The sequence below is a fragment of the Panulirus ornatus genome, chromosome 36, assembly GCF_036320965.1.
Source record: "Panulirus ornatus isolate Po-2019 chromosome 36, ASM3632096v1, whole genome shotgun sequence".
NCBI lineage: Eukaryota > Metazoa > Arthropoda > Malacostraca > Decapoda > Palinuridae > Panulirus > Panulirus ornatus.
This window is the reverse complement of record NC_092259.1, coordinates 5,270,869-5,293,092: the sequence shown is the minus strand read 5'-3', so window position 1 is coordinate 5,293,092 and position 22,224 is coordinate 5,270,869. Positions and strand designations below refer to the sequence as shown.

At 47.6% G+C, this 22,224-nt stretch overlaps 1 protein-coding gene across 1 annotated transcript in view; it reads left to right on the top strand.

Annotated features, from left to right (window-relative positions):
- LOC139760268 (uncharacterized) overlaps window positions 1-22,224 on the top strand; it is a 302,578-nt gene that overhangs the window by 22,522 nt on the left and 257,832 nt on the right. The window contains exon 2 of the mRNA XM_071683223.1: window positions 12,428-12,674. Coding sequence (XP_071539324.1) covers window positions 12,465-12,674 — 210 coding nt within the window. The 5' untranslated portion in view covers window positions 12,428-12,464. The remainder of the gene's footprint in view (window positions 1-12,427; window positions 12,675-22,224) is intronic.

The following is a 22,224-nucleotide window of genomic DNA, read 5'->3' as shown; positions in this document are numbered from 1 at the left end:
ACTATTACACCTGTCGTTTATTATCGTCCACCTTTTTCAGATTTCAGACACGGGGGGTGTGTAAACTACCATCGCGTGTTTTCCCTTGGAAGACCAGTACAGGTGGAACCAGCCAACGAAGTCATACCCGTCGTGGTGGATGCGTAATTAATGAGCGCAGGAGTGTGGCCCTCTCCTGCTGCTGCTCCTCCTCCTGCTTCTCCTTCTCCTCTCCTCCTCCTCCTCCTCCTGCTTGCTTTAATTTCAGCCTATCCACGGCACCTTGGCTTCTCCCCTGGCGTGTGTTCACAGTACCTCGGGTTCAGAGGGTTGAAACCTTTTGAGATGGTTTCTGATGTTGACAGAAAAAAATGAGATTAGAACTATATTTTTTTGTGGGATTGAGTAACTGGAATATGACGTATTATTATGATGGGGTTTATCACAACCGGGTTGTGTTTGTGGTTGGGTGGTGAGTGGGTAGGGGGGATAGGTGTGTGTGTATGTGTGGGTGGGGGATAGGTTTGTGTGTGTGTGTGGGTGGGTGGGGGATAGATGTGTGTGGGTGTGGGTGGGTGTAGGTGGATGAGTGGGAGGGGGAGTTGCGAATTTTGTTTAAGAAATAGTAGCAAGTGAAAAACACCCTCGTCTGGCTGGGTCATCATGGTGGTAGTGGTGGAGGTTGTGGTGGTAGATTGTGGTGGTGGTGGTGGGTGGTAGTGAAGACGCTCTTGGATACGCAAACACACTCTCGGGGAAGGACCAAGCAAGCACAACGGGGGTTCGTATCCACCTGTGGCTGTGATGAGTGCTCTGTGACGGACCACCACCACCACAGCGAGGGACATCTACCACCTCCTCCTCGTCTCGACTCGTCTGCCACACATCCTACCACCGCACTTGCACCCCTCGCCTGAGAGAGAGAGAGAGAGAGAGAGAGAGAGAGAGAGAGAGAGAGAGAGAGAGAGAGAGAGAGAGAATCCTAAAAACCTTTTCTATTAAACGCTGTACAATGTTTACTGACATAGATTGGTCTTCACAGTCTGTTATATTTTTTTTTCACTTCATGCTGAAAAAAAAAGGGGGGGGGGGGAAAGTTGCGTATATCTACGTGTGGCGTTGTTTTTGGCCTGGCTTTTTTAACCAGGAGTCGAGAAATATAATGGACGATGTGTTTAGATTCCTCTTCCTTTTTTTCCCTCTTTTTTTCTCTTTTTCCCTCTTTTCTCTTTTTGCCCTCTTTTTTTCTCTTTTTCCCTCTTTTTCCTCTTTTTTTCCCTTTTGTTCTTTTTACTGGTTTTTATCGTGCGAGTCTCCGGTAACCCCTTTGAGATTTCCATGGGAAATTCGACACTCCCTTTGGTGTTTAGGCTAGCATTTTAGACAGTTTGGTTGCTTTTTTTTTTCCCCGTTACGTAACGAAAATGGAGTAAGGGGAAGGGTATTCCTGTTACGAAAGGAAAATGGGACGATCCCATTCTCTCTAATGGGGTACATTTTTATATATATGTATTCATATGTATTTCGTAGAAGAGGGATATACATTTTACGGTAGAGCGGTGGTGGCTGGGTGATACGATCACTTTACATTTTACGCCACCTAACAATGTCGAGACATATTCACCCCCGTTGTAACGTGTACTTTTCATACAGTGAGCTACTCCTCCTCGTAATATTCTCGGGGGGTCTCCAGGTTTTTTCTTTTCTCGGGTGGTGGCAACATGTCCACGATTTGGAAAAGTATTTCGGATGATTATTAGATGATTTAGGTCTATGGATTTATACACTGGGACGATTTGTTTATATTTTCTTCGTCTTTTGCTTGTCTAAGTCTATGGATTTATTCACTGGGACGATTTGTTTATATTTTCTTCGTCTTTTGCATGTGTCATTTCAGTTTCCCGAGTTAATTTGTTGCTTTTGATATCGGGAAAGCACATCCCACGTAATGTCATTTAGCCTAACACAGCAATTTGTATGTGGTTGGTTTTTTTTAGACTAAGATCGGTATTCCTTTTAATGTATTATATGATTACGAAAACGCCAGGGGAAAAAAAAAAGCTGATTTATTCATTTTTTCCCAAGAAGGCCGGATAGTGAAGGGCCCTTAGTGAAGGGCCCTTACTGAAGGGCAGAGTTGCAAGGGCAAGTCTACACTTCCTGCCCCTTGATAGTGGGAAGACCCAAGTACCAGGCAGGGGTCAGGGGGCGCGGCGAGCCTTCAGTCCCCGCGCCTCCGGAAATGATGGCATATCGTGGAGTGGCCATGATAGTAGGCGTCGAGTGTACTAGTGTGGTGGATGTGGGCGAAGACGTGTTCGTGTGGGCGAAGGGTTTCCGGTTGGTCATTGCCGGACGTGAAATCGGTTCGAATCTTAACATTTCTCGCCTTGCGTATATATTTTGTGATGGTGTAGGAAGCCTTCTACCCCCTCATTTAAGACCGGATCTTTACCTTACATGTACTTTCTGATGGTTTTTAATAGCCCCCCTTAGCTGGGTATGGGACCTTGCCTTACTTATACCTTACGATGGATCTAAGGTCGTCTTATCACCATAGCTGATTGTCAACAACAAATGTTGCTTTACGAGAATGGATGTCCACAATAAACACAGTGAGCTTTAGAATTGGATACTGTGTTGCCGGCCGATTAAATCGCTGTTTAAACCCGTACTGTCGTTCTCTCGTGGGATTAAAAATTGTTCCAGTCTTGTCATTTTAGGTCTCGCTGAATTCACAACTTGTTAGAAGTCAACTTTATAAGTGGTATATTATACTCTAGTTCACATGTACTCTCTCGTTCATCCTATTTATTCCGTGCGCGTTGTATTGACTCATGGTGTCCGTGGGTGGCGCTAATGCCATTCAAGCTGGTTAATTCTCACGTCGCTCCTTCCGTGCCTCTTGGGCTGTGAGGGTGGGTGAGATCAGACATGGCGACGGAGACCCAGACCTGTCGTGAGGTGTCGGCCAATATCCGGCAAGACCAGTGCGTCACGACGGCTGGTTACGTGGGGGGGGACTGAGGGTTACTGCTGCTGCTACTGCTCTCTCTCAAGCTCACCCAGATGTTCCTTGGCCCTCACTTGCCTCCGGTTGGGTCACACACTTAAGTTGAGGAGGGAGGGGAGAGTTTTTCTTCGTCCCGCAAGGCACCCGCCTCCCTGTGGGTTCTCTTGCCTGTCGTATGGTACCAGTGCTTTCTGAGGGCGTTACTGTTGGTGTGATAGTTGTGAAGAAAGTATGTGCTTTTTTTTTTTTTTTTGAGTATGTCCACACAGATCCCCGCTAGAAATGGCACCATACTGTATTGCCAGCAGTCATATCAAGGTTTCGTATTTAGTGGATGACTGTATGAAAGCCTGTGTGGTGACGTAATGAATGCTGCGTCCCCTGGGTTGTGACAGAAACCCTTTGTGACCTCTGTAATCCTTTTGCGCTACCAACTCGCTGGATGAGCATGGGGTACACACTGCAAAAACCAGCGTCTAAAAATCAAAATCTTCGTACTTAGATCTGCCTTTGATTCGGGGAGGTGTGCCTTATGCACCGGAGATAATGGTGTTATGTGGAGTTTCCTACCCAAGAGTCGATTATGTGGAGGAATAGACAGGGTAATATGGATACAAAATCTCTTGAACAAAGCTGGTATGACCCTTGAGCACGACGACACGATCCTTGGCCACGGGGGCACGACCCTTGACCACGACGCGGGATGATCCTCAGATATGCTAGCGTGGCATAGAGACTCGATCCTTACAAAGGGTCATTTCGAAGGCCTGACCAAAGGTAGTAACCACCGTCGCACGCAAGGGGTCGCCACCGTCGCACGCAAGGGATCGCCCCCGTCGCACGCAAGGGGTCGCCACCGTCGCACGCAAGGGGTCGTAACCTGTCGTACTTGAGAGTTGTTTCGAGTTGCTTCAACTGCCTCGTTTAAACATCGTCATGGCTCTCGTGTTGGCAGGCTGAGTGGGCGACCTGTTGTTGTTATCAAGCGATTCCCCGGAACTGTGTGAATCACATACACCGAGGCTACTCAGGTGGCGAACGAGGGTACGTAGTCGGCATTTCCTGACTGGGTCTGGCTGTGTGTGTGTGTGTGTGTGTGTGTGTGTGTGTGTGTGTGTGTGTGTGTAGGAGGAGGAGGCAGGCAGGCAGGAGCCGGAGCTTGATGGTGTGTGTGTGTGTGAGGAGTCAGGAGCCGGGGTATGCTGGTGGCATAACGCGCCCTCCCTCATGTATATTGTGGAACACATCCGCTCCTTCGGTGGATTGTGGTTGGAGTGGTGGAGGAGGAGGAGGTAGTGTCTGTCGATCTAGTCTTATGATAGTCGATAATAATGATAGTAATAATGATAGACAATAGTAATGATAGTTATGATAAGTTGGGGCTTTTAACGAGTGCCTGGGTACGTTGCCCCGGGTTGACCATGCTTGGGGCCGTGCCCCTGCCTTTGCTTGTGGCTGGCTTCGCTTGTGAGTCTATGACCTTCGTAAGTTCCCCCCTTTGCGCTACCAGTCCCCGGCGGCTTTTTATGTAAACGGCGGCGACCTTTTGAAGGTCGTGGCCACCTTATAAAGTTAACCCCGTCGTGCACCAACCACCTTTGGCCATCCCTTGGCTGTGCTTTGCTTGTCAGAGTTTTACAGCCACGACGACATGTCTGGAGGCAAACAAGGCATTATTTGCTTGTTGAGGAATGTTGTCTGGGTGATTCATCCCCCAGATTCTGGGTGGTTGAGGCTGGGTGGGTTGATGAGACTGGTCGATCCTGGTTGATGGCATGTAATCAACGCGGAAGCGGCGCTTCGACTCCTTTTTTGTGTGTGTGTGCTACAGCTGTTCGAGGTCCCGTGGCATCCCCTCCCCCCCTTTCAGCAGGTTTATCTGCTAACCATTCCATGTGTCTGCAACAGATAGTGGTTTAATCACATGTACAAGGCGTTGCGAAGTTTGCAGTTTTCGAAGTGATGGGTTCTTGGTCTTTTTCGAAGTGATGGGTTCTTGGTCTTTTTCGAAGTGATGGGTTCTTGTCTTTTTCGAAGTGATGATGGGTTCTTGTCTTTTTCGAAGTGATGATGGGTTATTCGTCTTTTTCGAAGTGATGATGAGTTCTTCGTCTTTTTCGAAGTAATGTGTTCTTAGTCTTTTACGAAGTGATGATGGGTTCTTAGTCTTTTTCGAAGTGATGGGCTCTTAGTTTTTTCGAAGTAATGGGTTTTTAGTCTTTTACGGAGTGATGGGTTCTTGTCTTTCTCGAAGTGATGATGGGTTCTTCGTCTTTCTCGAAGTGATGATGGGTTCTTCGTCTTTCTCGAAGTGATGATGGGTTCTTAGTCTTTTTCGAAGTGATGATGGGTCTTCGTCTTTCTCGAAGTGATGATGGGTTCTTAGTCTTTTTCGAAGTGATGGGTCTTCGTCTTTTTCGAAGTGATGATGGGTTCTTCGTCTTTTTCGAAGTGATGATGGGTTCTTAAGTCTTTTACGAAGTGGTGGGTTCTTGTCCCTTTCGAAGTGATGGGTAGGCCTAGATGACCAGGCTGTGAAAATTAATTTCCTCCCATGGGAATAGAGAGGCCCAACAGGACGTTATTGGCCAACGCGAAACCGGTTTCCCCCCCCAGGAGGAATTTGAAGGTTAGCTGCACCAAGTGGGAGGGTTCAAAAGAATCGGTTCTTAAGTATTGACCAAAAACCGGTTCCGAAAGAAGAAAGCTCAAGGCTTATTTTTTTTTTTTTACTTCCTCCCCTCCCTGTAGTGTTGACTAGGTATTATAGATACATATAATGGTTCCAAATAAGCATGATAGATGTCTGTAATGCTCCCAAATAGGCATTATAGATATCTATTAGGCTCCCAAATAGGCATTATAGATATGCTCCCAAATAGGCATTAAAGATATCTATTATGCTCCCAAATAAGCATGATAGATGTCTGTAATGCTCCCAAATAGGCATTATAGATATCTATAATGCTCCCAAATAGGCATTATAGATATCTGTAATGCTCCCAAATAGGCATTATAGATATCTGTAATGCTCCCAAATAGGCATTATAGATATCTATAATGCTCCCAAATAGGCATTATAGATATCTATAATGCTCCCAAATAGGCATTATAGATATCTATAATGCTCCCAAATAGGCATTATAGATATCTATAATGCTCCTTTTCCCCCACCTTCGTCTTAAGGGAGGAGACGTTAACAGTATTGTGGCGCGATTCGTGGTTTGTGAACGCAAGACACTCGTGAACTCTGGCAGAATTGGTTTTGGTAGTTGTAAACTGAGGGGAAACTGGAAAAACTTGGTGTAAACTGATAAAAACTTAGTGTAAACAGATGAGACTTCGTATAAACACTGTTGAAACGTAGTGTAAACCCGGATAAAACGCTGTAAACACTGATAAAACTTGGTGTAAACTCTAAAACTTGGTGTAAACAGATGAGACTTGGTATAAACACTGAAAACTTAGTGTAAACCCGGATAAAACGCTGTAAACACTGATAAAACTTGGTGTACTTATACCTTGTAAACGCAGATAAAACTTGATGTAAACTGGTGATGCCTTGATGTAAACACTGATAATACTTGGTGTGGAGAGAAACCATCTTTGGAGAACCTGTACTGTCTTGGTCTGTAATGGTGGTTGTGGGGGCTACCTACCTAGCTCCGGGAACATAAGATTGGATGATATATGAACCTCTGTGTTCGTCACATCTCCAGGGGGTAACATGAGTGACTCCCTTTTCTGAGAAGTTGTGTGAAAAACACGAGAGCGCTTGGATCATCCTGTTACCACTCTACTGATGGCCACCTGCGTCATCTGAATGACGTGCAAGAGCGCGAACATATTCCCAAGTGCATTTTCGTGTAATGATCACATCGTCAGAGAAGATGAGAGAGAGAGAGAGAGAGAGAGAGAGAGAGAGAGAGAGAGAGAGAGAGAGAGAGAGAGAGGAGACGTAGAACATTCAGTTGATAATTAAGGAAGAGACGTATCTAAGACGCCTTTGGTAAACAAGCGTTACCGGATGTTGTTGTTTGGAATGTTTTGTGTTGTGTTGTGTTCGGGTCTGATAATCATGGCTGTCATAAAATCTAGTGACAGGCATGATGCCAGACCCGAACACTACCACCATCCGGTAACGCTCGTTTACCAATGGCGTCTTAGACAAAGGCGTCGTAGCTACTTAAGTCTCTTTCTTAATTATCAACTGAAGGTCCTACGTCTTGTCTCTCTCTCTTATCTCCTCTGACGATGTGATTATTACTTGTATCGCAACTAACTGTTCCACGTCTTGTATCTGATTCTTGTTTCTTCCCAGACGATGTGATCATTACACGAAAGTGCACTTGGGATCTTCGTGTTTAATTTTCCTATAGTTTTATGCATATACTAGATTACGTGCACCACTGACCTGCAGTATATATATATATATATATATATATATATATATATATATATATATATATATATATATATATATATTCCTATGAGTCCACGGGGAAAATGAAACACGAAAAGTTCCCAAGTGCACTTTCGTGTAATAATCACATCATCAGGGGAGAGACAAGAGAGGAATTTAACAGTCAGTTGATATACATAGGAACATCTTGATCACGCGAAAAATTGTGATCCTTTCCAATATATCTATATCTATATATATATATATATATATATATATATATAACGTCGGTTTTTGATGGTGTATACGTGTTGGTTACGTGCGAGAGGTCGCGAGCTGCGTGAGAGAGTTTCCGAACGCTTTGGCTCCTTGGAATCGAATTATTAGGGGAAATAATAGTTTTGCTTGGTGCACCACACTGGATGTGCCGTATTGCTGTGTGACAGGTTTTAGGCTCCGTTACCTCCACGTACATTACATGTACTGGTATACTATGAAGTACATATTTAGTGGTATTTCCTGAAGTGCACATGTACTGGTATTCCCAGAAGTACATGACGTGGTATTCCCTGAAGTACATAACAAGCACTGGTCCTCCCTCAAGTACATAACATGTACAGCTATTGTCTGAAGTACATAACATGAACTGGTATGCTTTGTCGTTTATGCTGTAGGGATTATATAACATTAAGGCTTGTATACAACTGCTCGCGAGTTTATACAAGTATAACCTGCATAACCCATGTCGTAGCCTAGGATTATGTAACAATGGGTAAAGTGCAAGAGACGCATGCGTATATATATTTGTCTGAGGTAAAGGACTTGTGCTAAATGCCCTTCGAGGTTGAGTGCACGGTTTACATATGGTTAAGCTGTCCTTTTGACCCCAATCTGAATGGTAGGGGGGTCAGACACACGTTTGCCTTCGTATCTATACAGTCTTGCTGAACGGGTTCTGTTCATTACGTAAAGGCTTGTTCGTCGCATGCGATTGTAAGAGATCTCCCTCCTAGTTAGAGCGGTCAGTGCTCTCTAGTTGTGAAGGAATAAGATTTCCCATCTGACATGTGTTGTGGTTTAGCGTTGTAGGTAGCGATCCCGACCCACAGCAAGAGGAGGAGGAGGAGGAGGAGGTGTGACATGGCTGGAAAATTTAGCACGCTGAACGCTGGATTAACATGGATATGTTTACAACAGCTTAGGAGTGAGGGAGTTGCGGGGTTTGCCTTCTCTGTGCGTCAGAACGAACACACACACACACACACACACACACACACACACACACACACACACCTCCCTCCTTTCCCCTGGAGCGCACACCCTTCCTCCTACCTCCATTTCCCATCAGATGGTTGGTGTGTGGATTGCATCTGAGATTTCCCTCCCTCCTAGTGGAAGGGTATATATATATATATATATATATATATATATATATATATATATATATATATATCTTATGTACCAATGATCTTAACACCTAAAAAAAGAGATGCGTTTATTTTAAACTTACTCGATTTGAGGTTATGACTTAACCAACTTAACCACCCTGCGTAGTTGCCCCCCCCCCCGTTCGTTTTCCCCCTCCCTTCTCCTTCCCCTCTCGGCAACTTGCAAACTTGTTTAGCAGCCTGTTGCTTCTGTTGTGATCTGTTGTTGCTACGCTGGCCAACCCCATGCTGCTGGGATGATGAACAACGGGTGACTGTTGTAGTCATACGAAAATGGCAAAAAATGGCCTTCGTGGCCAAATTCGGAGACTCCTAAGTCAACTTTATATATATATATATATATATATATATATATATATATATATATATATATATATATATTTACACAAGTACAAACAATGATAGATTTGAATGATAGATTTAAATTATGAATCTGTAATGAGAATACAGGAATACAGACAGATGACCCAAGTCTGTATCCTGGGTTTCAGAAGAGCGTTGCCAGCCAGCCAGCAGGTGTCTCCTCCCCCTTCGCAACGTACTTATTCCCCAGAGAAATCGTATTGAAATGTGTTTACGAGTGCGAAGTAGATGCTTGGGAGTTTTATACTCTATTCTGTAAATGCGTGAGGGTAAAAAAAAGATATTCTATACCTTTTAGGTTATTAGATATCGATTTTTCTTTGTGTGTCTGTACTTTACACTCTGCCAATCTGAAACTATTCTTTTACTTTTCTAAGTGTGACAAGTAACTTGAAATAGACGCGAGGGGGGAAAGTCTGCAGTGTTGTGTAGTGGGAGTGTATTGCGTCTTGCTGTTTGATATATTTTACCTCACCAGATTTTTTTTTTCACTATCTGTCGTTACTCTAATCTCCTCCCTCAGTTTTCATATTCTTTCTCAGTCGAAGCTTGTAAGTGTGTGTGTGCGCGTGTGGAGCTGGTTGCTCCATTTGTTTATATAAAGATAATTTTAAAGTCTGCATTAAGGTACCACGTTGTATCTATGTTCCTAGATACAAGCTCTAGATTAATGTTGTACTTGACTAGCGAGGAGAGAGAGGTAGTTAGATTGGGTATATTAGAATTCGTCGCCCTTCTCTGCCCAGTGGGTGTTCTTGAAAGGTGTCAAATGTGTTTGGTAATCCAGGAGTTGTGGCGTGTGTGTATATGATTTCTGTATGATTAGGGTAGTCCAGCTCTGAAACCTTTTAAGACGAAATGTTGGATATTTGACCTTACCCGTTAACAAAGCAGGGTGCCTCTTAGGAGCTCCCGTTATCACAGGCTGTGATAAATTGTCACCACACGCGCGCGAAACGGAAGGGAATGAGTCGCATCGTCTGTCTGCCTCTGTGGCATTTTACTGTCCAGCGAGTTACGGTGTAATGATGATGAGGGCGATTCTTCTCCTGAAAAGCTGTTGGCTGATGGCACAGCAAAAGTTTAGGACCTACCCTCTGTGTGGAGACTGTCTCTCCCGAGCATCAAACGAGGTTTACCATGTTATTGGTAATTGATGAATGTGGCTTTTGGGTGATGGTGCATAAGGATATTCCATGCGTATAACTTGGTACCCGAGTGAGGTCCATTTAAGTGAAAGTATTTGTTCAGTTTACTGTTTTACACATTTGTAGTTTCCTTGGTTAAATATAACATTGTAAAACATGAAGACAAATCAGTCTTAAAAGTATGAATGCATGATGAGTGATATTGGGTGTATGTGTGTGAATAGGAGCTGCCAACCAGCAGGCCTAGTACTCCTCTTCTTTCCATCTTAGATTCTTTAGACAAGACTGTGTGTGTGTGTGTGTGTGTGTGTGTGTGTGAGATTCATGCTCCACGGATCGTATTATATGGGCTGGGTAGGCACGTTGAGCATTTAGTCCTATCATTTGCCCTAATATGTTCGTTGATCGTGGAAACACTCGGGGGAGACTGTGAAAGCAGTTAAGTGGAGTTAAATGAAATAATTGTCCTCATTATGAAGTAAGAGGAATATAAAGTAATGAAGCCAAGGGGGAAAAAATAAAGTTCTGGGCAACACACTTAAAAAAAGAAATAAAGCATTTAACTGTAGGTATATTAAAGAAAACAGCCCGAAGGGTATTACAGCTTGGTAGACGAAAATAGTGTGTGTGTGTGTGTGTGTGGGGTGTGTGTGCTGATGACTTCGTCAGGAGGAGGTGGTGGTGGGAGAAGGGGTGCTGCTGGGGCGGTGGCAGTCGTCTCCTTTGTGAGGGTGTTGCCCCTTGAATCAGAGGTGGCCTCTGCTCGCCTACGTTTCCATTATTCAAGGGGCAGTCTGACACCGGCCCTGCCCGATCCACCACCACCACACCACACCACACCAACACCCGTCTATTGCTGCTGCTGCTGTCCTTCTCTGTCCCACACCACCAACCCGGCTCTTCCCTCCCTCGTACACCGCCTCACTGTCGCTTGTCCTGTTCCTCCTCTACGTCGCATATGGCCCATTGTTCCCCTTGCCTCACCTCTTGGCCTCCTGCCTCGCCTCTTCCTATCCCCAGTTGACGCCTTAAAAAACCCCCCACCACCCTCTTCCCCCTGCTATCCATTTCCCTCCTCCTCCCATCTCCTTCCTTGTATTCCGTCCTGTTCCATCGCCTCGCCACGTCGCCCCTCCTCCTCCATCCTCCTCTTCCACAGCTCTGCGTCTGTACATTGTTAATCCTCTGGGGGGACTAAGGGGATCTTGATGTATTCTAAGCTCATGACTAATCTCGCATGACTTAATAAACCGAGAGAGAGAGAGAGAGAGAGAGAGAGAGAGAGAGAGAGAGAGAGAGAGAGAGAGAGAGAGAGAGAGAGAGACCAGTCACTAGGCCGGTGTTGGATAAGCTCCCGTCCCTGTGCAGTATGCTGACTTGGCGTTGATTAGCCGTATCACTTCAACCTCTCTTGAGCACGACGGTACGACCCCCTGAGCGTGTCGGGTAACGACGACCCTAAGGTCATGAAGGCGTCGTCTTTCGTGATCCGTGATGGCCAGGGTGAAGGTCACGACGTATACAGGCGGGAGGGCCGTACCTTCGTGCTTGTCCATTGTGCCGTCGTGCTCTGGAGGTAAATGTGCGACTGTGGTTAGTCGTTTCACTGTTCTCATGAGATTGTGTGTGTGTGTGTGTGTTCCTGAGGCCTTACCATCTGGACCTACACCGCGCGTCTGGCTCTTGCTTCCCATAGTTTGTGTGTGGAAAGCCAGCCACACGAGGATGGGTCATTATGACCGCTTTCCTTCGTCGAACAGCGGAACTGGAACTATTTTCGTCTTGTCCTTCGGTCTTCCTGTAATCGTTCGGCCTTATAAGGTCGACCTCCAGACGACCGAGGAGCTGAAATTAATTCATGTTTTGTGTGTTTTTGTATCTATTGCATGAGACAACCATGATTGATTATTATTTGATTCAATAAAAGTAGTGTGTCTTTGCTTGTGTTTGTGATAGACCATTAGGGTTCTTTTAATTAATTTAAGCCGCCAAAATTGATTAAAGACATTGGAATTATTGATTTTCTTTTGATTTTTCTTATTTTTTGATAATTCGTTATTCTCTTCCTTGACAGTTGAAACAAACCAACACACACCCACACAGGCAACACAATGGGTATCCGACACTCCAAGAAATCCCACGACATTCAGTCCAGCCCCAAGAAGAATGGCAACGCAGAAACGGAAGTGAAGATCAAGGAGCTCCCGGATGACGCCCCTGTCAAACTGGAGGAGGCGAAGCCCGTAGAGACCATTGAAGAGGTGGCTGAAAAAACCACGGCCCCCAACGGCGACGCCACAGCAGACCAAACGCAGCTCGAGGTAAGTACCCGCGTATGTGTGTGTGTGTGGGTGTACGTAAGGTAAAGGGTTGCCTATATGGGTGTAGTTTAGGGAGATTGTAGATGGTGTGTGTGTGTGTAGCGTCTTGCAGGCGGAGTGTAGCTAGGGGGCATGAGTGTAGGGTGAGGAGCTGGTAGAAGCTACTGTCCTGTACAGTTAGGGTGGGAAGGGAAGGGTGTGGCTATTGGTGTAGAAGGGGTAGCTACAGTGTAGAGAGGGGTAGTAGTTGACAGGGGCCTGTTGCTATGTAGATGGGTGTAGTTGGTGGAGGCATTTTGCTATGTATAAAGTAGGGTAATTGGTGGAGGCGTATTACTATTATCAATAGGTGGTATAATTGGTGGAGGCTCTTGTGTAGAGAGGGGGTAGTTGGTGGAAGCTGTTGTAGATAGGGGTAGAGTGGTGGAGGGCTTTTGCTTTTAGTGGGTAGTTTTGCTGGGGCTGTTTTGCTTGTAGACGGGTAGATGATAGGGGTGAAGGGTCAAGTAAATAGTAGTTGAAGGGTAGTTGACGTGTATGTTGTTGGGATGCCCTATCTGGTGTATAGAAGCCTGATGATTGACGTGGAGGATCGCTGGATTTGGATAACGTGAGCGACCCAAGGGTATGTAGATTGTGCACCAAGTGCACCACTTGGGGTTGGGGGGAAAGTGACTGTGAAGGAGAGCGAAGAGCTGCCTGCTGGAGTAGCAGCAGGAGGAGACGATTGATGGCTGTCCATCTCCCTCATCTCTCTCCTGCCTGTGGAGGACGAGACTGGGGGGAAGAGAAATGGAAACTATTTACGAACACCAGATGCATCACTTTACTTCAACATCCCCCACCCCATGAATACGACAGAACGACCTCCCTTCGAGGACGACGGTACGACCCTTGAACACCACAGAAGGGGTACTCCCCTCCATGGATGTGATGGCTTGGCCTTAACCCATGGTACCCAAGCGTCGTACCCTCGCACTCTAGGGTGGGAAAGGGCGCTAAACGACCCTGTCTTCACCAGTGATTGGCCCTTTTGTCATAGTAGCTTTGTTATCAGCAGCTAGGGATTAATGTAACACTGGGGCTCATTAAGACACTGATCGTAAAAGTTTCTTTACTTAACACTTAAATAACTGATCGTAAAAGTTCCTTTACTTAACACTTAAGAGAATAACTTAAATGTGTTAGGAAGCCTAGCATATCGACCCAACGAGATGACCCGACCTCGTAGCTTCAGTCACTCGACGTAGACCACTGCAGCCAGAAAACCTTTGTCCATGCTGAGATGGGTGGTCCAGACCAGCCCATCTCCATACAGAGTCGACCCAAGGTTACCCCTTGCCCTGTCATCCCCTGGGGGTTGCCCAAATCGAGCTAACCCAGGGGGGTGGTTGCCCATTCCTTCTACATGTGTTGGGCAAGTTGTGAAGGGATATGGTGGGGTGCCAGCCTACCCCGTTCGCTGCATCAACACATATGGGTGGGAGGATAAGGGACCTCGTTTACTCATTTTGGGCTACTGTTCGGAGTATGACAGCTGTTGCTGGGTTAGCCAAGTCGGTCTTGAGATTTTTGTGTGGGGTTAGATTTAACTATATCAGTAGCAGAATTAGGGGGTTGGTTTGCTGGGGTGGGAAGGAAGGCGGGTGAGGGTGGGGTTGTTATAGGCTTAGGTAGCGGTATAGAGGAGTAGGTGTCGGGGTTGTTGCTGTATAGAAAGGGTATAGAGCGAGGCCGTTCATCTGTAGAGAGGTTAGTTGCGGTGGGGCTACCATGTCAAGGGGTAGTTGGCGGGGTTGTTCTTTTGTATAGAGAGTTGTGGTTAACGGGGCTACCATGTAGAGGGGTCGTTGGCGGGGCTACCATGTAGAGGGGTCGTTGGCGGGGCTACCATGTAGAGGGGTAGTTGGCGGGGCTACCATGTAGAGGGGTAGTTGGCGGGGCTACCATGTAGAGGGGTAGTTGGCGGGGCTATATTTGTGTATAGGGGTAGTTGATGGGGCCGCCAGCGGGGGCCCCCACTCTGTGTAAATGGGCACATAGTGAGGAGGTTGGCGGGAGCAAGCTATGTAAGGAGGAGTCGTTTCTAACCCCGTCAGTTATACCCCTGCCACCGTCCTGGTCAAGAACCCATTTACAGAGAGAGAGAGAGAGGGAGTGTGACCGTATGCAGTCGCTGTTGAGGGATGATCCACACGGTCTTGTGTATAGTGGGCCACTATATTGAGATAGCGTTGGTAGAGTAAGTAATAGTAGTAGTAGTAGTAGATCGTATGGATACAATGGCTGATGTAGAGATGTGTAGATTACATTGGTAACTGTGTGTAGCCTCGTATCATTGTCGCGAGCTGGTGCTGTGGTGTCCACCTGTGTGAAGGTGGGTTTGCCATGGACCAGCTGGACAAGACTGGTCACAACCACCAGGTGGTACCGTTTTCCAGCAGTTATGATGTTTGATACTTAAGAAAATTTTTGGAGTTGTAGTTTTGTTGAAAGGATATAAACGTTGGGTTTGGGAGTAGAAAAAAAAAATAGTTACTGTAGTTTGATGGAAGAAAACGTATGTGGTGTTTGTCATTGTATGAGCCCTGAGGCTGTGTGTGTGTGTGTGTGTGTGTGTGTGTGTGTGTGTGTGTGTGTGTGTGTGTGTGTGTGTTGGCCTGACGGGGTGATGTAGCCTTATTGGTTGTCTGGCGTGGAAGGTAAGGGCAGGGTTGGGATGGGAGGCATGTGTGCGTCGGCGGGGGTTTGGAGGGACGACGCCGTGGGGGTTACCGAAGCCTGGAGCTTGGATGGTGGAGTGGCGACCCGTTGCTTGAGGCCAAGGCAGAGTCGAGGAGGGATTTTCCCAGACGACGAGCGGAAGTTCATGCTGCTTATTAGTTAAAGGCCCGTCATCAAGACGCAGGTGTTCGAGGGCCGTGCAAGGTGAGGTGCGAGGAGGAGGAGGAGGAGGGGGACAAGTTATATTATTTTCTCCTCCCGGGTGATCGCGAGCTCACAGTCCCATGCCCTTGAAAAAGTATTTTTTTTTTTTGATGTATCTGGTGTGAATTGATAGCAGTGTTCACTTTTAAGTCGAACAGTTTTTTTTTTTTTTTTTATCCTGGTAAACCTTGTGTGTTGGAAGAGGGGTCGAGAATGCTATGTTATGCTGGGTTGAATCTCTTGTGTTGCGTCAGAAGACAGGGGGATGCTCTGTGTGTGGATGAGGTGAACATTTGTGTTGTGTAAGAGGGGATGAGGTTGCTGTGTTATCTGGAGTGTAGAGGTGACGAGGGTGCTATGTTAACTGGAGTGTAGAGGGGACGAGGGTGCTATGTTAACTGGAGTGTAGAGGTGACGAGGGTGCTATGTTAACTGAGAGTGTAGAGGAGACGGGGATGCAATGTTAAATCGAGCTGCTGGGAGGATGCGAGGAGGATGAGGGAGTGAGGGTGGTGGTGCTCACCTGTGTTACTAAGGTGAGCCCTCGTCTTGTGTCGGGTTTATCTGGGGTTATCACGCGTTTGTGTGTGGGTCAGGATGGGGTTGGTTGGCTCAGAGGGTGGCTTGTACCTTAATGTGAGAGGGAGCCGTTCACGTCGGTCCTCGTGGTCTACAGCCGTACAAGAACGTAAAAGTTCCACCTCGATGTTGAACGTAAAAACTCAGCGAGGGGGTGTTTTTTTTTTTCAGTGAAATTTGTCGTATGGATGGTTAATTTACTCCATACAGTCCCTCTTAGTTAGGGACCTTTCGCACGATGTGAATTAGAGAGAGTTGGAATTTGATATTGAACGTTCATTACAAGCTTCTTAATCCACTCTGGCCTTGCTAAGGAACCTACCCACCACGCTGGGGAACCGCTGAAGAAAGAGCTGCAGTGATTTTGGAAACTTGCCACCACCGCGATTGAGGACGTGCTGCCATGCTGAGGGAACGTGCCACCACGATGGGAGACGTGTTTTTTCTAGGCTGAGGGAACGTGTCACGATTGGGGACGTGTTGCCATGCAGGGGAACGTGTCATCACGATTTGGGGACGTGTTGCCATGCTGGGGGACGTGCCACCATGATGGGAGACGTGCAGCCAGGCTAGGAGGAGGGACGTGCTGCCATGCAGGGAGGGACGTGCCACCACGAAGGTCAACGTTGCTGGGGAACGAACGCTCCATCTCGCTAGGGGACGTGGCCCGCTGGAGTATCCAGCAATGTCCAAGAACACAGCAGATCGTATGACAGTGGAAGATAGATACAAGAAATCCTTCGTGCGATAGACACTTTATTGAAAGTCCTTGGCCACTGTAATGACTTAGATCCATGTAATTGAGACTTAATTCGGACGCTGTGGTGGGACAGTATTTCAGACGATACCCTTGACTGGTTTTGGGGGTGTGCTGGGCACGGGCCAGCTCTTTGTATTACCGGTCCCACTCGTATTTCAAGTTACACCTGCGGTGAATGGGTCTTGCTTGACTTGCATTCGGTCGCGGTAAGTTTGTTTCTGTGTGTGTGTGTGTGTGTTGTGTGTGTGTGTGTGTTAGGGGACAGGGTTAGAAGTCATCTTTGACGAGGGTGTGACCCAGACTACAATCATGTTTTAGAAACTCGTTCTAAAGGAATCCACCGTATTCTGCTCCCTTCCCGGAGTGCAGTGTGGAAACTGCAATAGGCCGGTGAGTGGTTTTGAGGTTAGATAATCATAGTCATGATGATGATGATAAATGTAGATAAATATAAACATGTTTCTTCGCGGGTTGAGATGCAGGTCGGCGACGCGCGCAAGAGCATCGTCTCGCTTGTCAGACAGATTATTGGGCGTCGCTGTGGTATATTGACCTATGGCATATCTTGGGGCGGCTGGCTGGTGGGGTGGGCCCGAGGGGCGTCTGGGCGGCACGGGGCATCCATATCCGTGGGCGGGGAGGGGAGGGGCGGCTGGGCGGGCTTAGTTATCCATGGGCGTGCTGTGTGGGCGGGGATGCATATGTAATACCAACCACCAGTTCAGAAAGGGGTTGTGAAATATGATCAATATGGACGCGTTAAAAATGTTTTGGGCAGAGGTGGGGCGCGCAGTCAGTGTGTGTGATGCTCCATGGGGGGTGGTTTTGGGGGGGATCGCGCTTCAAGGTCGTAAATGGTTTGAATACATAAGGCTTACTGATGCAGTGGGAAGAATGTGGTTATGGGCTTTGTGTGGTGCGTGCGTATGTGTGTGTTTTGGAGGAAATGTGTATATGTACATGATTGAAGGTACTAGATTATGACTTGGACGTGAGCTGAAAATTAAGTATAATATGGGGAAAAAAATTCATTCGACACCTTGCCTAAGATGACTTAACCCATTGAGCACGTCAACTTAACCCTTTAAGTACGACGATTTTACCCGTCGAGTGCGATAACTTCGATCGTCATACACACAAATTTTTTTTTCAAGGAAAAGAAACGGTTGAAAATGTCACGTGAAGGCGGGAGGAACGTCAGGTCACCCGGAATTTCAAAGTAGAATTGCGAAACTCAAAAATTTATTTCTGACTGGAATTATAGAAAACGATCATTGGTTGCCCCCAGCTGAACTTCACAGGTCAGTGGGTTAGCGACAGGAAATGGCTGGATAAAGAAACCATGGCGAGGAGTTTTGTAATGATATTCCCCAAAGCTTTTGATGAGTATTGAGTGTACGGACGTGAGAGGAACATAAGTCAATGCACACATACAGGAGGAGGTCTAGATGGTAAACAAAGTCGTTTTCTTTGTGTGATAGAGTATTTACGAAGGCTAACTCCCTCGCTATGGGGTGTGGGAGGAGGAGGATGAGTACGTGGGTAGGGTTGCACACGGGCGATATGGGTGTTAGTTTGCTAAGGATCCAGGCTAGTATAAGGGACACATGGGCGTGGTGTAGTGGCAACGCTATGGCAGGATATGGGTTGGAGGAAGATGGAGAGCCAAGGTGGTGAGGGGAGGCGCGCGGGTGATTGCTATGGGGTGCGTGGGGGGTAAAACAGACGACACCCTGTCTAAGCCTCGAACCTCACCACCATCTTGGTACACACGAACTCTCGTGTGGATGAGCTGTATAATTGTTTTCAGCGTGTATCTGAATCCATCACTTAGTGACTACCAGGCACTGGAGGATATCTGTAATGGATTACGGTGCGAGTGATGTGTGTACACACACGGCGTGTGAGCGTCGAAAGTGGTCAGAAAAGCAAGACCCAGAAGGGTGGTGTTGTCGTCATGCGTCCGACGGCGGTGTGTCGGAAGCAAGCTCTCCACTTGGACCTTGTCGTACAGGATGTGAATGTCGGTGATATCCTGAGGCGAACGGGTTAACTACTTGAGCTTGACGGCTAATGGCTGTCGCAGGGAGGGAGGAGGAGGAGGAGGCAAGGGTCGGTAGTGGTCTGTCCCGTGCGACATGCCTATGGTCTTCCTCCTCTCTCTCTCTCTCAAGGATCTTGGTTGAATCTTTTGTCGTATCCCTTCGACGTCTCTGAAGCATTTGACAGGGTGTGGCATAAGCCTCGACGTCTCTGAAGCATTTGACAGGGTGTGGCATAAGCCTCGACGTCTCTGAAGCATTTGACAAGGTGTGGCTTAAGCTTCGACATCCCTGATGTGACAGGGTGTGGCATAAGTCTCGACATCCCTGATGAAGCATTTGACAGGGTGTAGCATAACCCGCGACATCCCTGATTGAAGCATTTGACAGGGTGTGTCGCACGTCTTTGCTTTGTAAGCTTTCTTTCTCCGGCCTTTCCCCTCCCTCGCTTCTCCAGTGTTCCTCTGATGCGTAGCTTCCTCTCCATTTGGTGTGGTGCGGTAGTCATTGATGGGGCAGCAGCAGCAGCACTTCTACTTAATCTTATCAACGGCGATGTCCCTCAGGGTGCTATCTTATCACCTACTTCGTTTTTCTTGACTCAAAACCTCTCGCCCCTTTTTATGCCGATGAATCCACACGTTCGTAGTTCAGATCTCGTCCTCCTTCATCATCACTCGTTCTTTTGTGGCATGCTGAGCATATTATCTCGTTCTCTTAATCCAGATATGTACATTATCTTGGATTGGGGAAGCAGTTATGTGATTAAATTCAATCCAGTTTCTCCCCGCCTGCTTTTTTTTTTTTATATATAATCTCTCTCGTTTCCCCACTATTAATGTTCATCCCACGGCAGTTCAAACACCCAGCGGTCATGTAAACATGGACACATCAATGTCCTCCACACACTGAAATCCTCCACACATTATGTACGTCACAAAATTTGCTTTCTAAATAGCCAGGAAGCTACTTGTGAGCAGCTGTTCCACATTTACAGCGGTTTCATGCGTCTCACTTTGGTGTACAGCTCTCGTACCCGTGATGTGTCTTTCTCCTCCACCACCACCTTAGCCACCACAGTGGTGGAGTCGGAAATCGTCCTCCTTATCAGCTGTCCAGGTCTCGCGCCTCTCGAACTATGCCTTTCCGTCCGCTGTGATGTTGCTATCCCCCCCAACACCATTTCTAAATGGTGGTGAGTCTGCCGCTGGTCACGCGTGCTGTTACCGTGTGCCCCTTAAGACTTGGCCCCTCTAGCACGCGCCTGTCTGCTGCTACTGCTTCCTGTAGACTCTTTGTTGAGCCGAACCACACGAGGATTAACCATTATAATACCCCCGTTGAGAAGGGCGACAAATACCTCGTATATATTTGTGGTTCATTGCCTGATGGCCTCGTGCCCAGGCCTTCCCACCTGCTCTCTCTCTCTCTCTCATCCCAAGGTCTTGATAACGTAGGACTCTGCACGTCCTCCCAACCCCACTTGTGCACCCCCAAGCCCCTGCTCGCCTCCCGCAACAGAACATCTGTGCCAGCCGGTTACGGATGAGCGGTAACCCTCGAAATACACCTATTACGATCTCCCAACTCTGGGGGGCTGGGCTGCTGAACCGTCAGCACGTCCGTCACTCTTCCTATAACCTCGCCCACACTTCTAGCAGACCTGCATGGTACCAGGGCTAGTCTGCCGGGAGTCGAAACCCCCGGGCAGGAAGACAGCGATGGATTAACAAAGAGCCGAGCTTCGTGTACCCAACACCATGGTTGGTGTGGAGAATGCGAATCCTACCCCACCATCGCTAGTTTTGTCCTTCCTCACCCTCCCGCCCATCTCCGCTGAGGTACTGGCGTCCTCAAAGGCGACTGCTTGTGTCCTCAGCGGTTTGGTCCGCTCAGCGTCATGGTGACGATGTCGGTAGGTAGAGAAGAGGGAAGTGTGTGTATGTGTGTATGGTCGAGGTGGGGCCCCGTATGTACCAGAGCGCGACCCGTGAGGGTTACTGGGGAGGTTTAACTGTTGGGGTGCGGTGGAGGGAGGGAGGGAGGGTGGGTAGCCCTTAAGTGGGTTGCGTAACCTCCAACTCCAGGTGTCTCCCTCCCACCCGAAGTTGTCATAGCAACAGTAAGAATTCGCCTAGTGTTCTCAGATTGGTTGACGAAAGTAGGGAGTGGGCACGACGCACATTCAAGAAGCGTCTGGTGTGCGTGTGTGTGTGTGTGTGTATGTGGCATTTCCTGAGGTGTAGAGAGAACTCCCTCCCTCCCTCACCCATGCATGGTACATGTCCAGCTGTGTAGGTCTTGTGTCCCGGGTCCACTTAGCGTGTTATTTAAGAGTTAGACCACGTCACCATGTTACCATAGTATGTTCTGGGGTTTCGAAGACTCTCTCCTTGTGCATAGAGAGTTTGCCCGATGCCTGTAATTTACGTAATTGTTAGAGTAGCAGACTATTTTGTCATTATCTTTTCCCAGCTCGTGTGGTGTACCAGTCGATGGATGGTGTGGTGGGGGTGAAAATCATTAAAGTTACAAGGTCAGGCCCGAAGGTGCCATGTATTGGTCGTGTTTGTTGTTGGAAGGGGCGAGGTGTGAGGTCTGCAGGGAGGGGGATATGTGGGGATGGAGGGGTGTGTGTGTGTGTGTGTGTGTGTGTGTGCCAGGAGGTGCTGGTGGTGGTGATTGTACGACGCACAATGCTGCAGTGAGGGAGGGGGTGTGAGGGAGGGGGTGTGAGGGAGAGGTAGGTTGCAGTGGAGCAACAGTGATAAGGCACGGTGTAGTGGAAGCGCATGGTTGGGAAGTGTGGTTGAAGTGTATCTGCGTCCGGGAAGTGTCGCGAAGTGTTAATCCTGCCTACAGCAAGACCGGAGCGTGAGTCAGACGGTGAACAAAGACGTAGAAATACGAGGGAACGCAACAGAACTTACCAGGAATGATTAGTGTACCAACCTCTCCTCCTAGGCCGTACGTACGACGAGGAGGAGGTGGTGATGGTGGGGTTCCACCCCGAAACCACACTGCTCATCTTCGTCCCGAAGAAGTTCCACTTTCGAATCGCGTTTCTTAGGAAAGAGTACTTTAGGGAGAGTGCTGGAGTGCGATGCAGGGTGAAGGAAGTACTGCCCTGAGGTCGGGGGGGGGGGGGGGTAGTGAGATGCCATTTTAAACAAGGGCAATGAGGGATGATTGTAGGGGTGGGGGTGGGGTGGGTCGTTTAGCTGGGGCACGGCCCACCGTT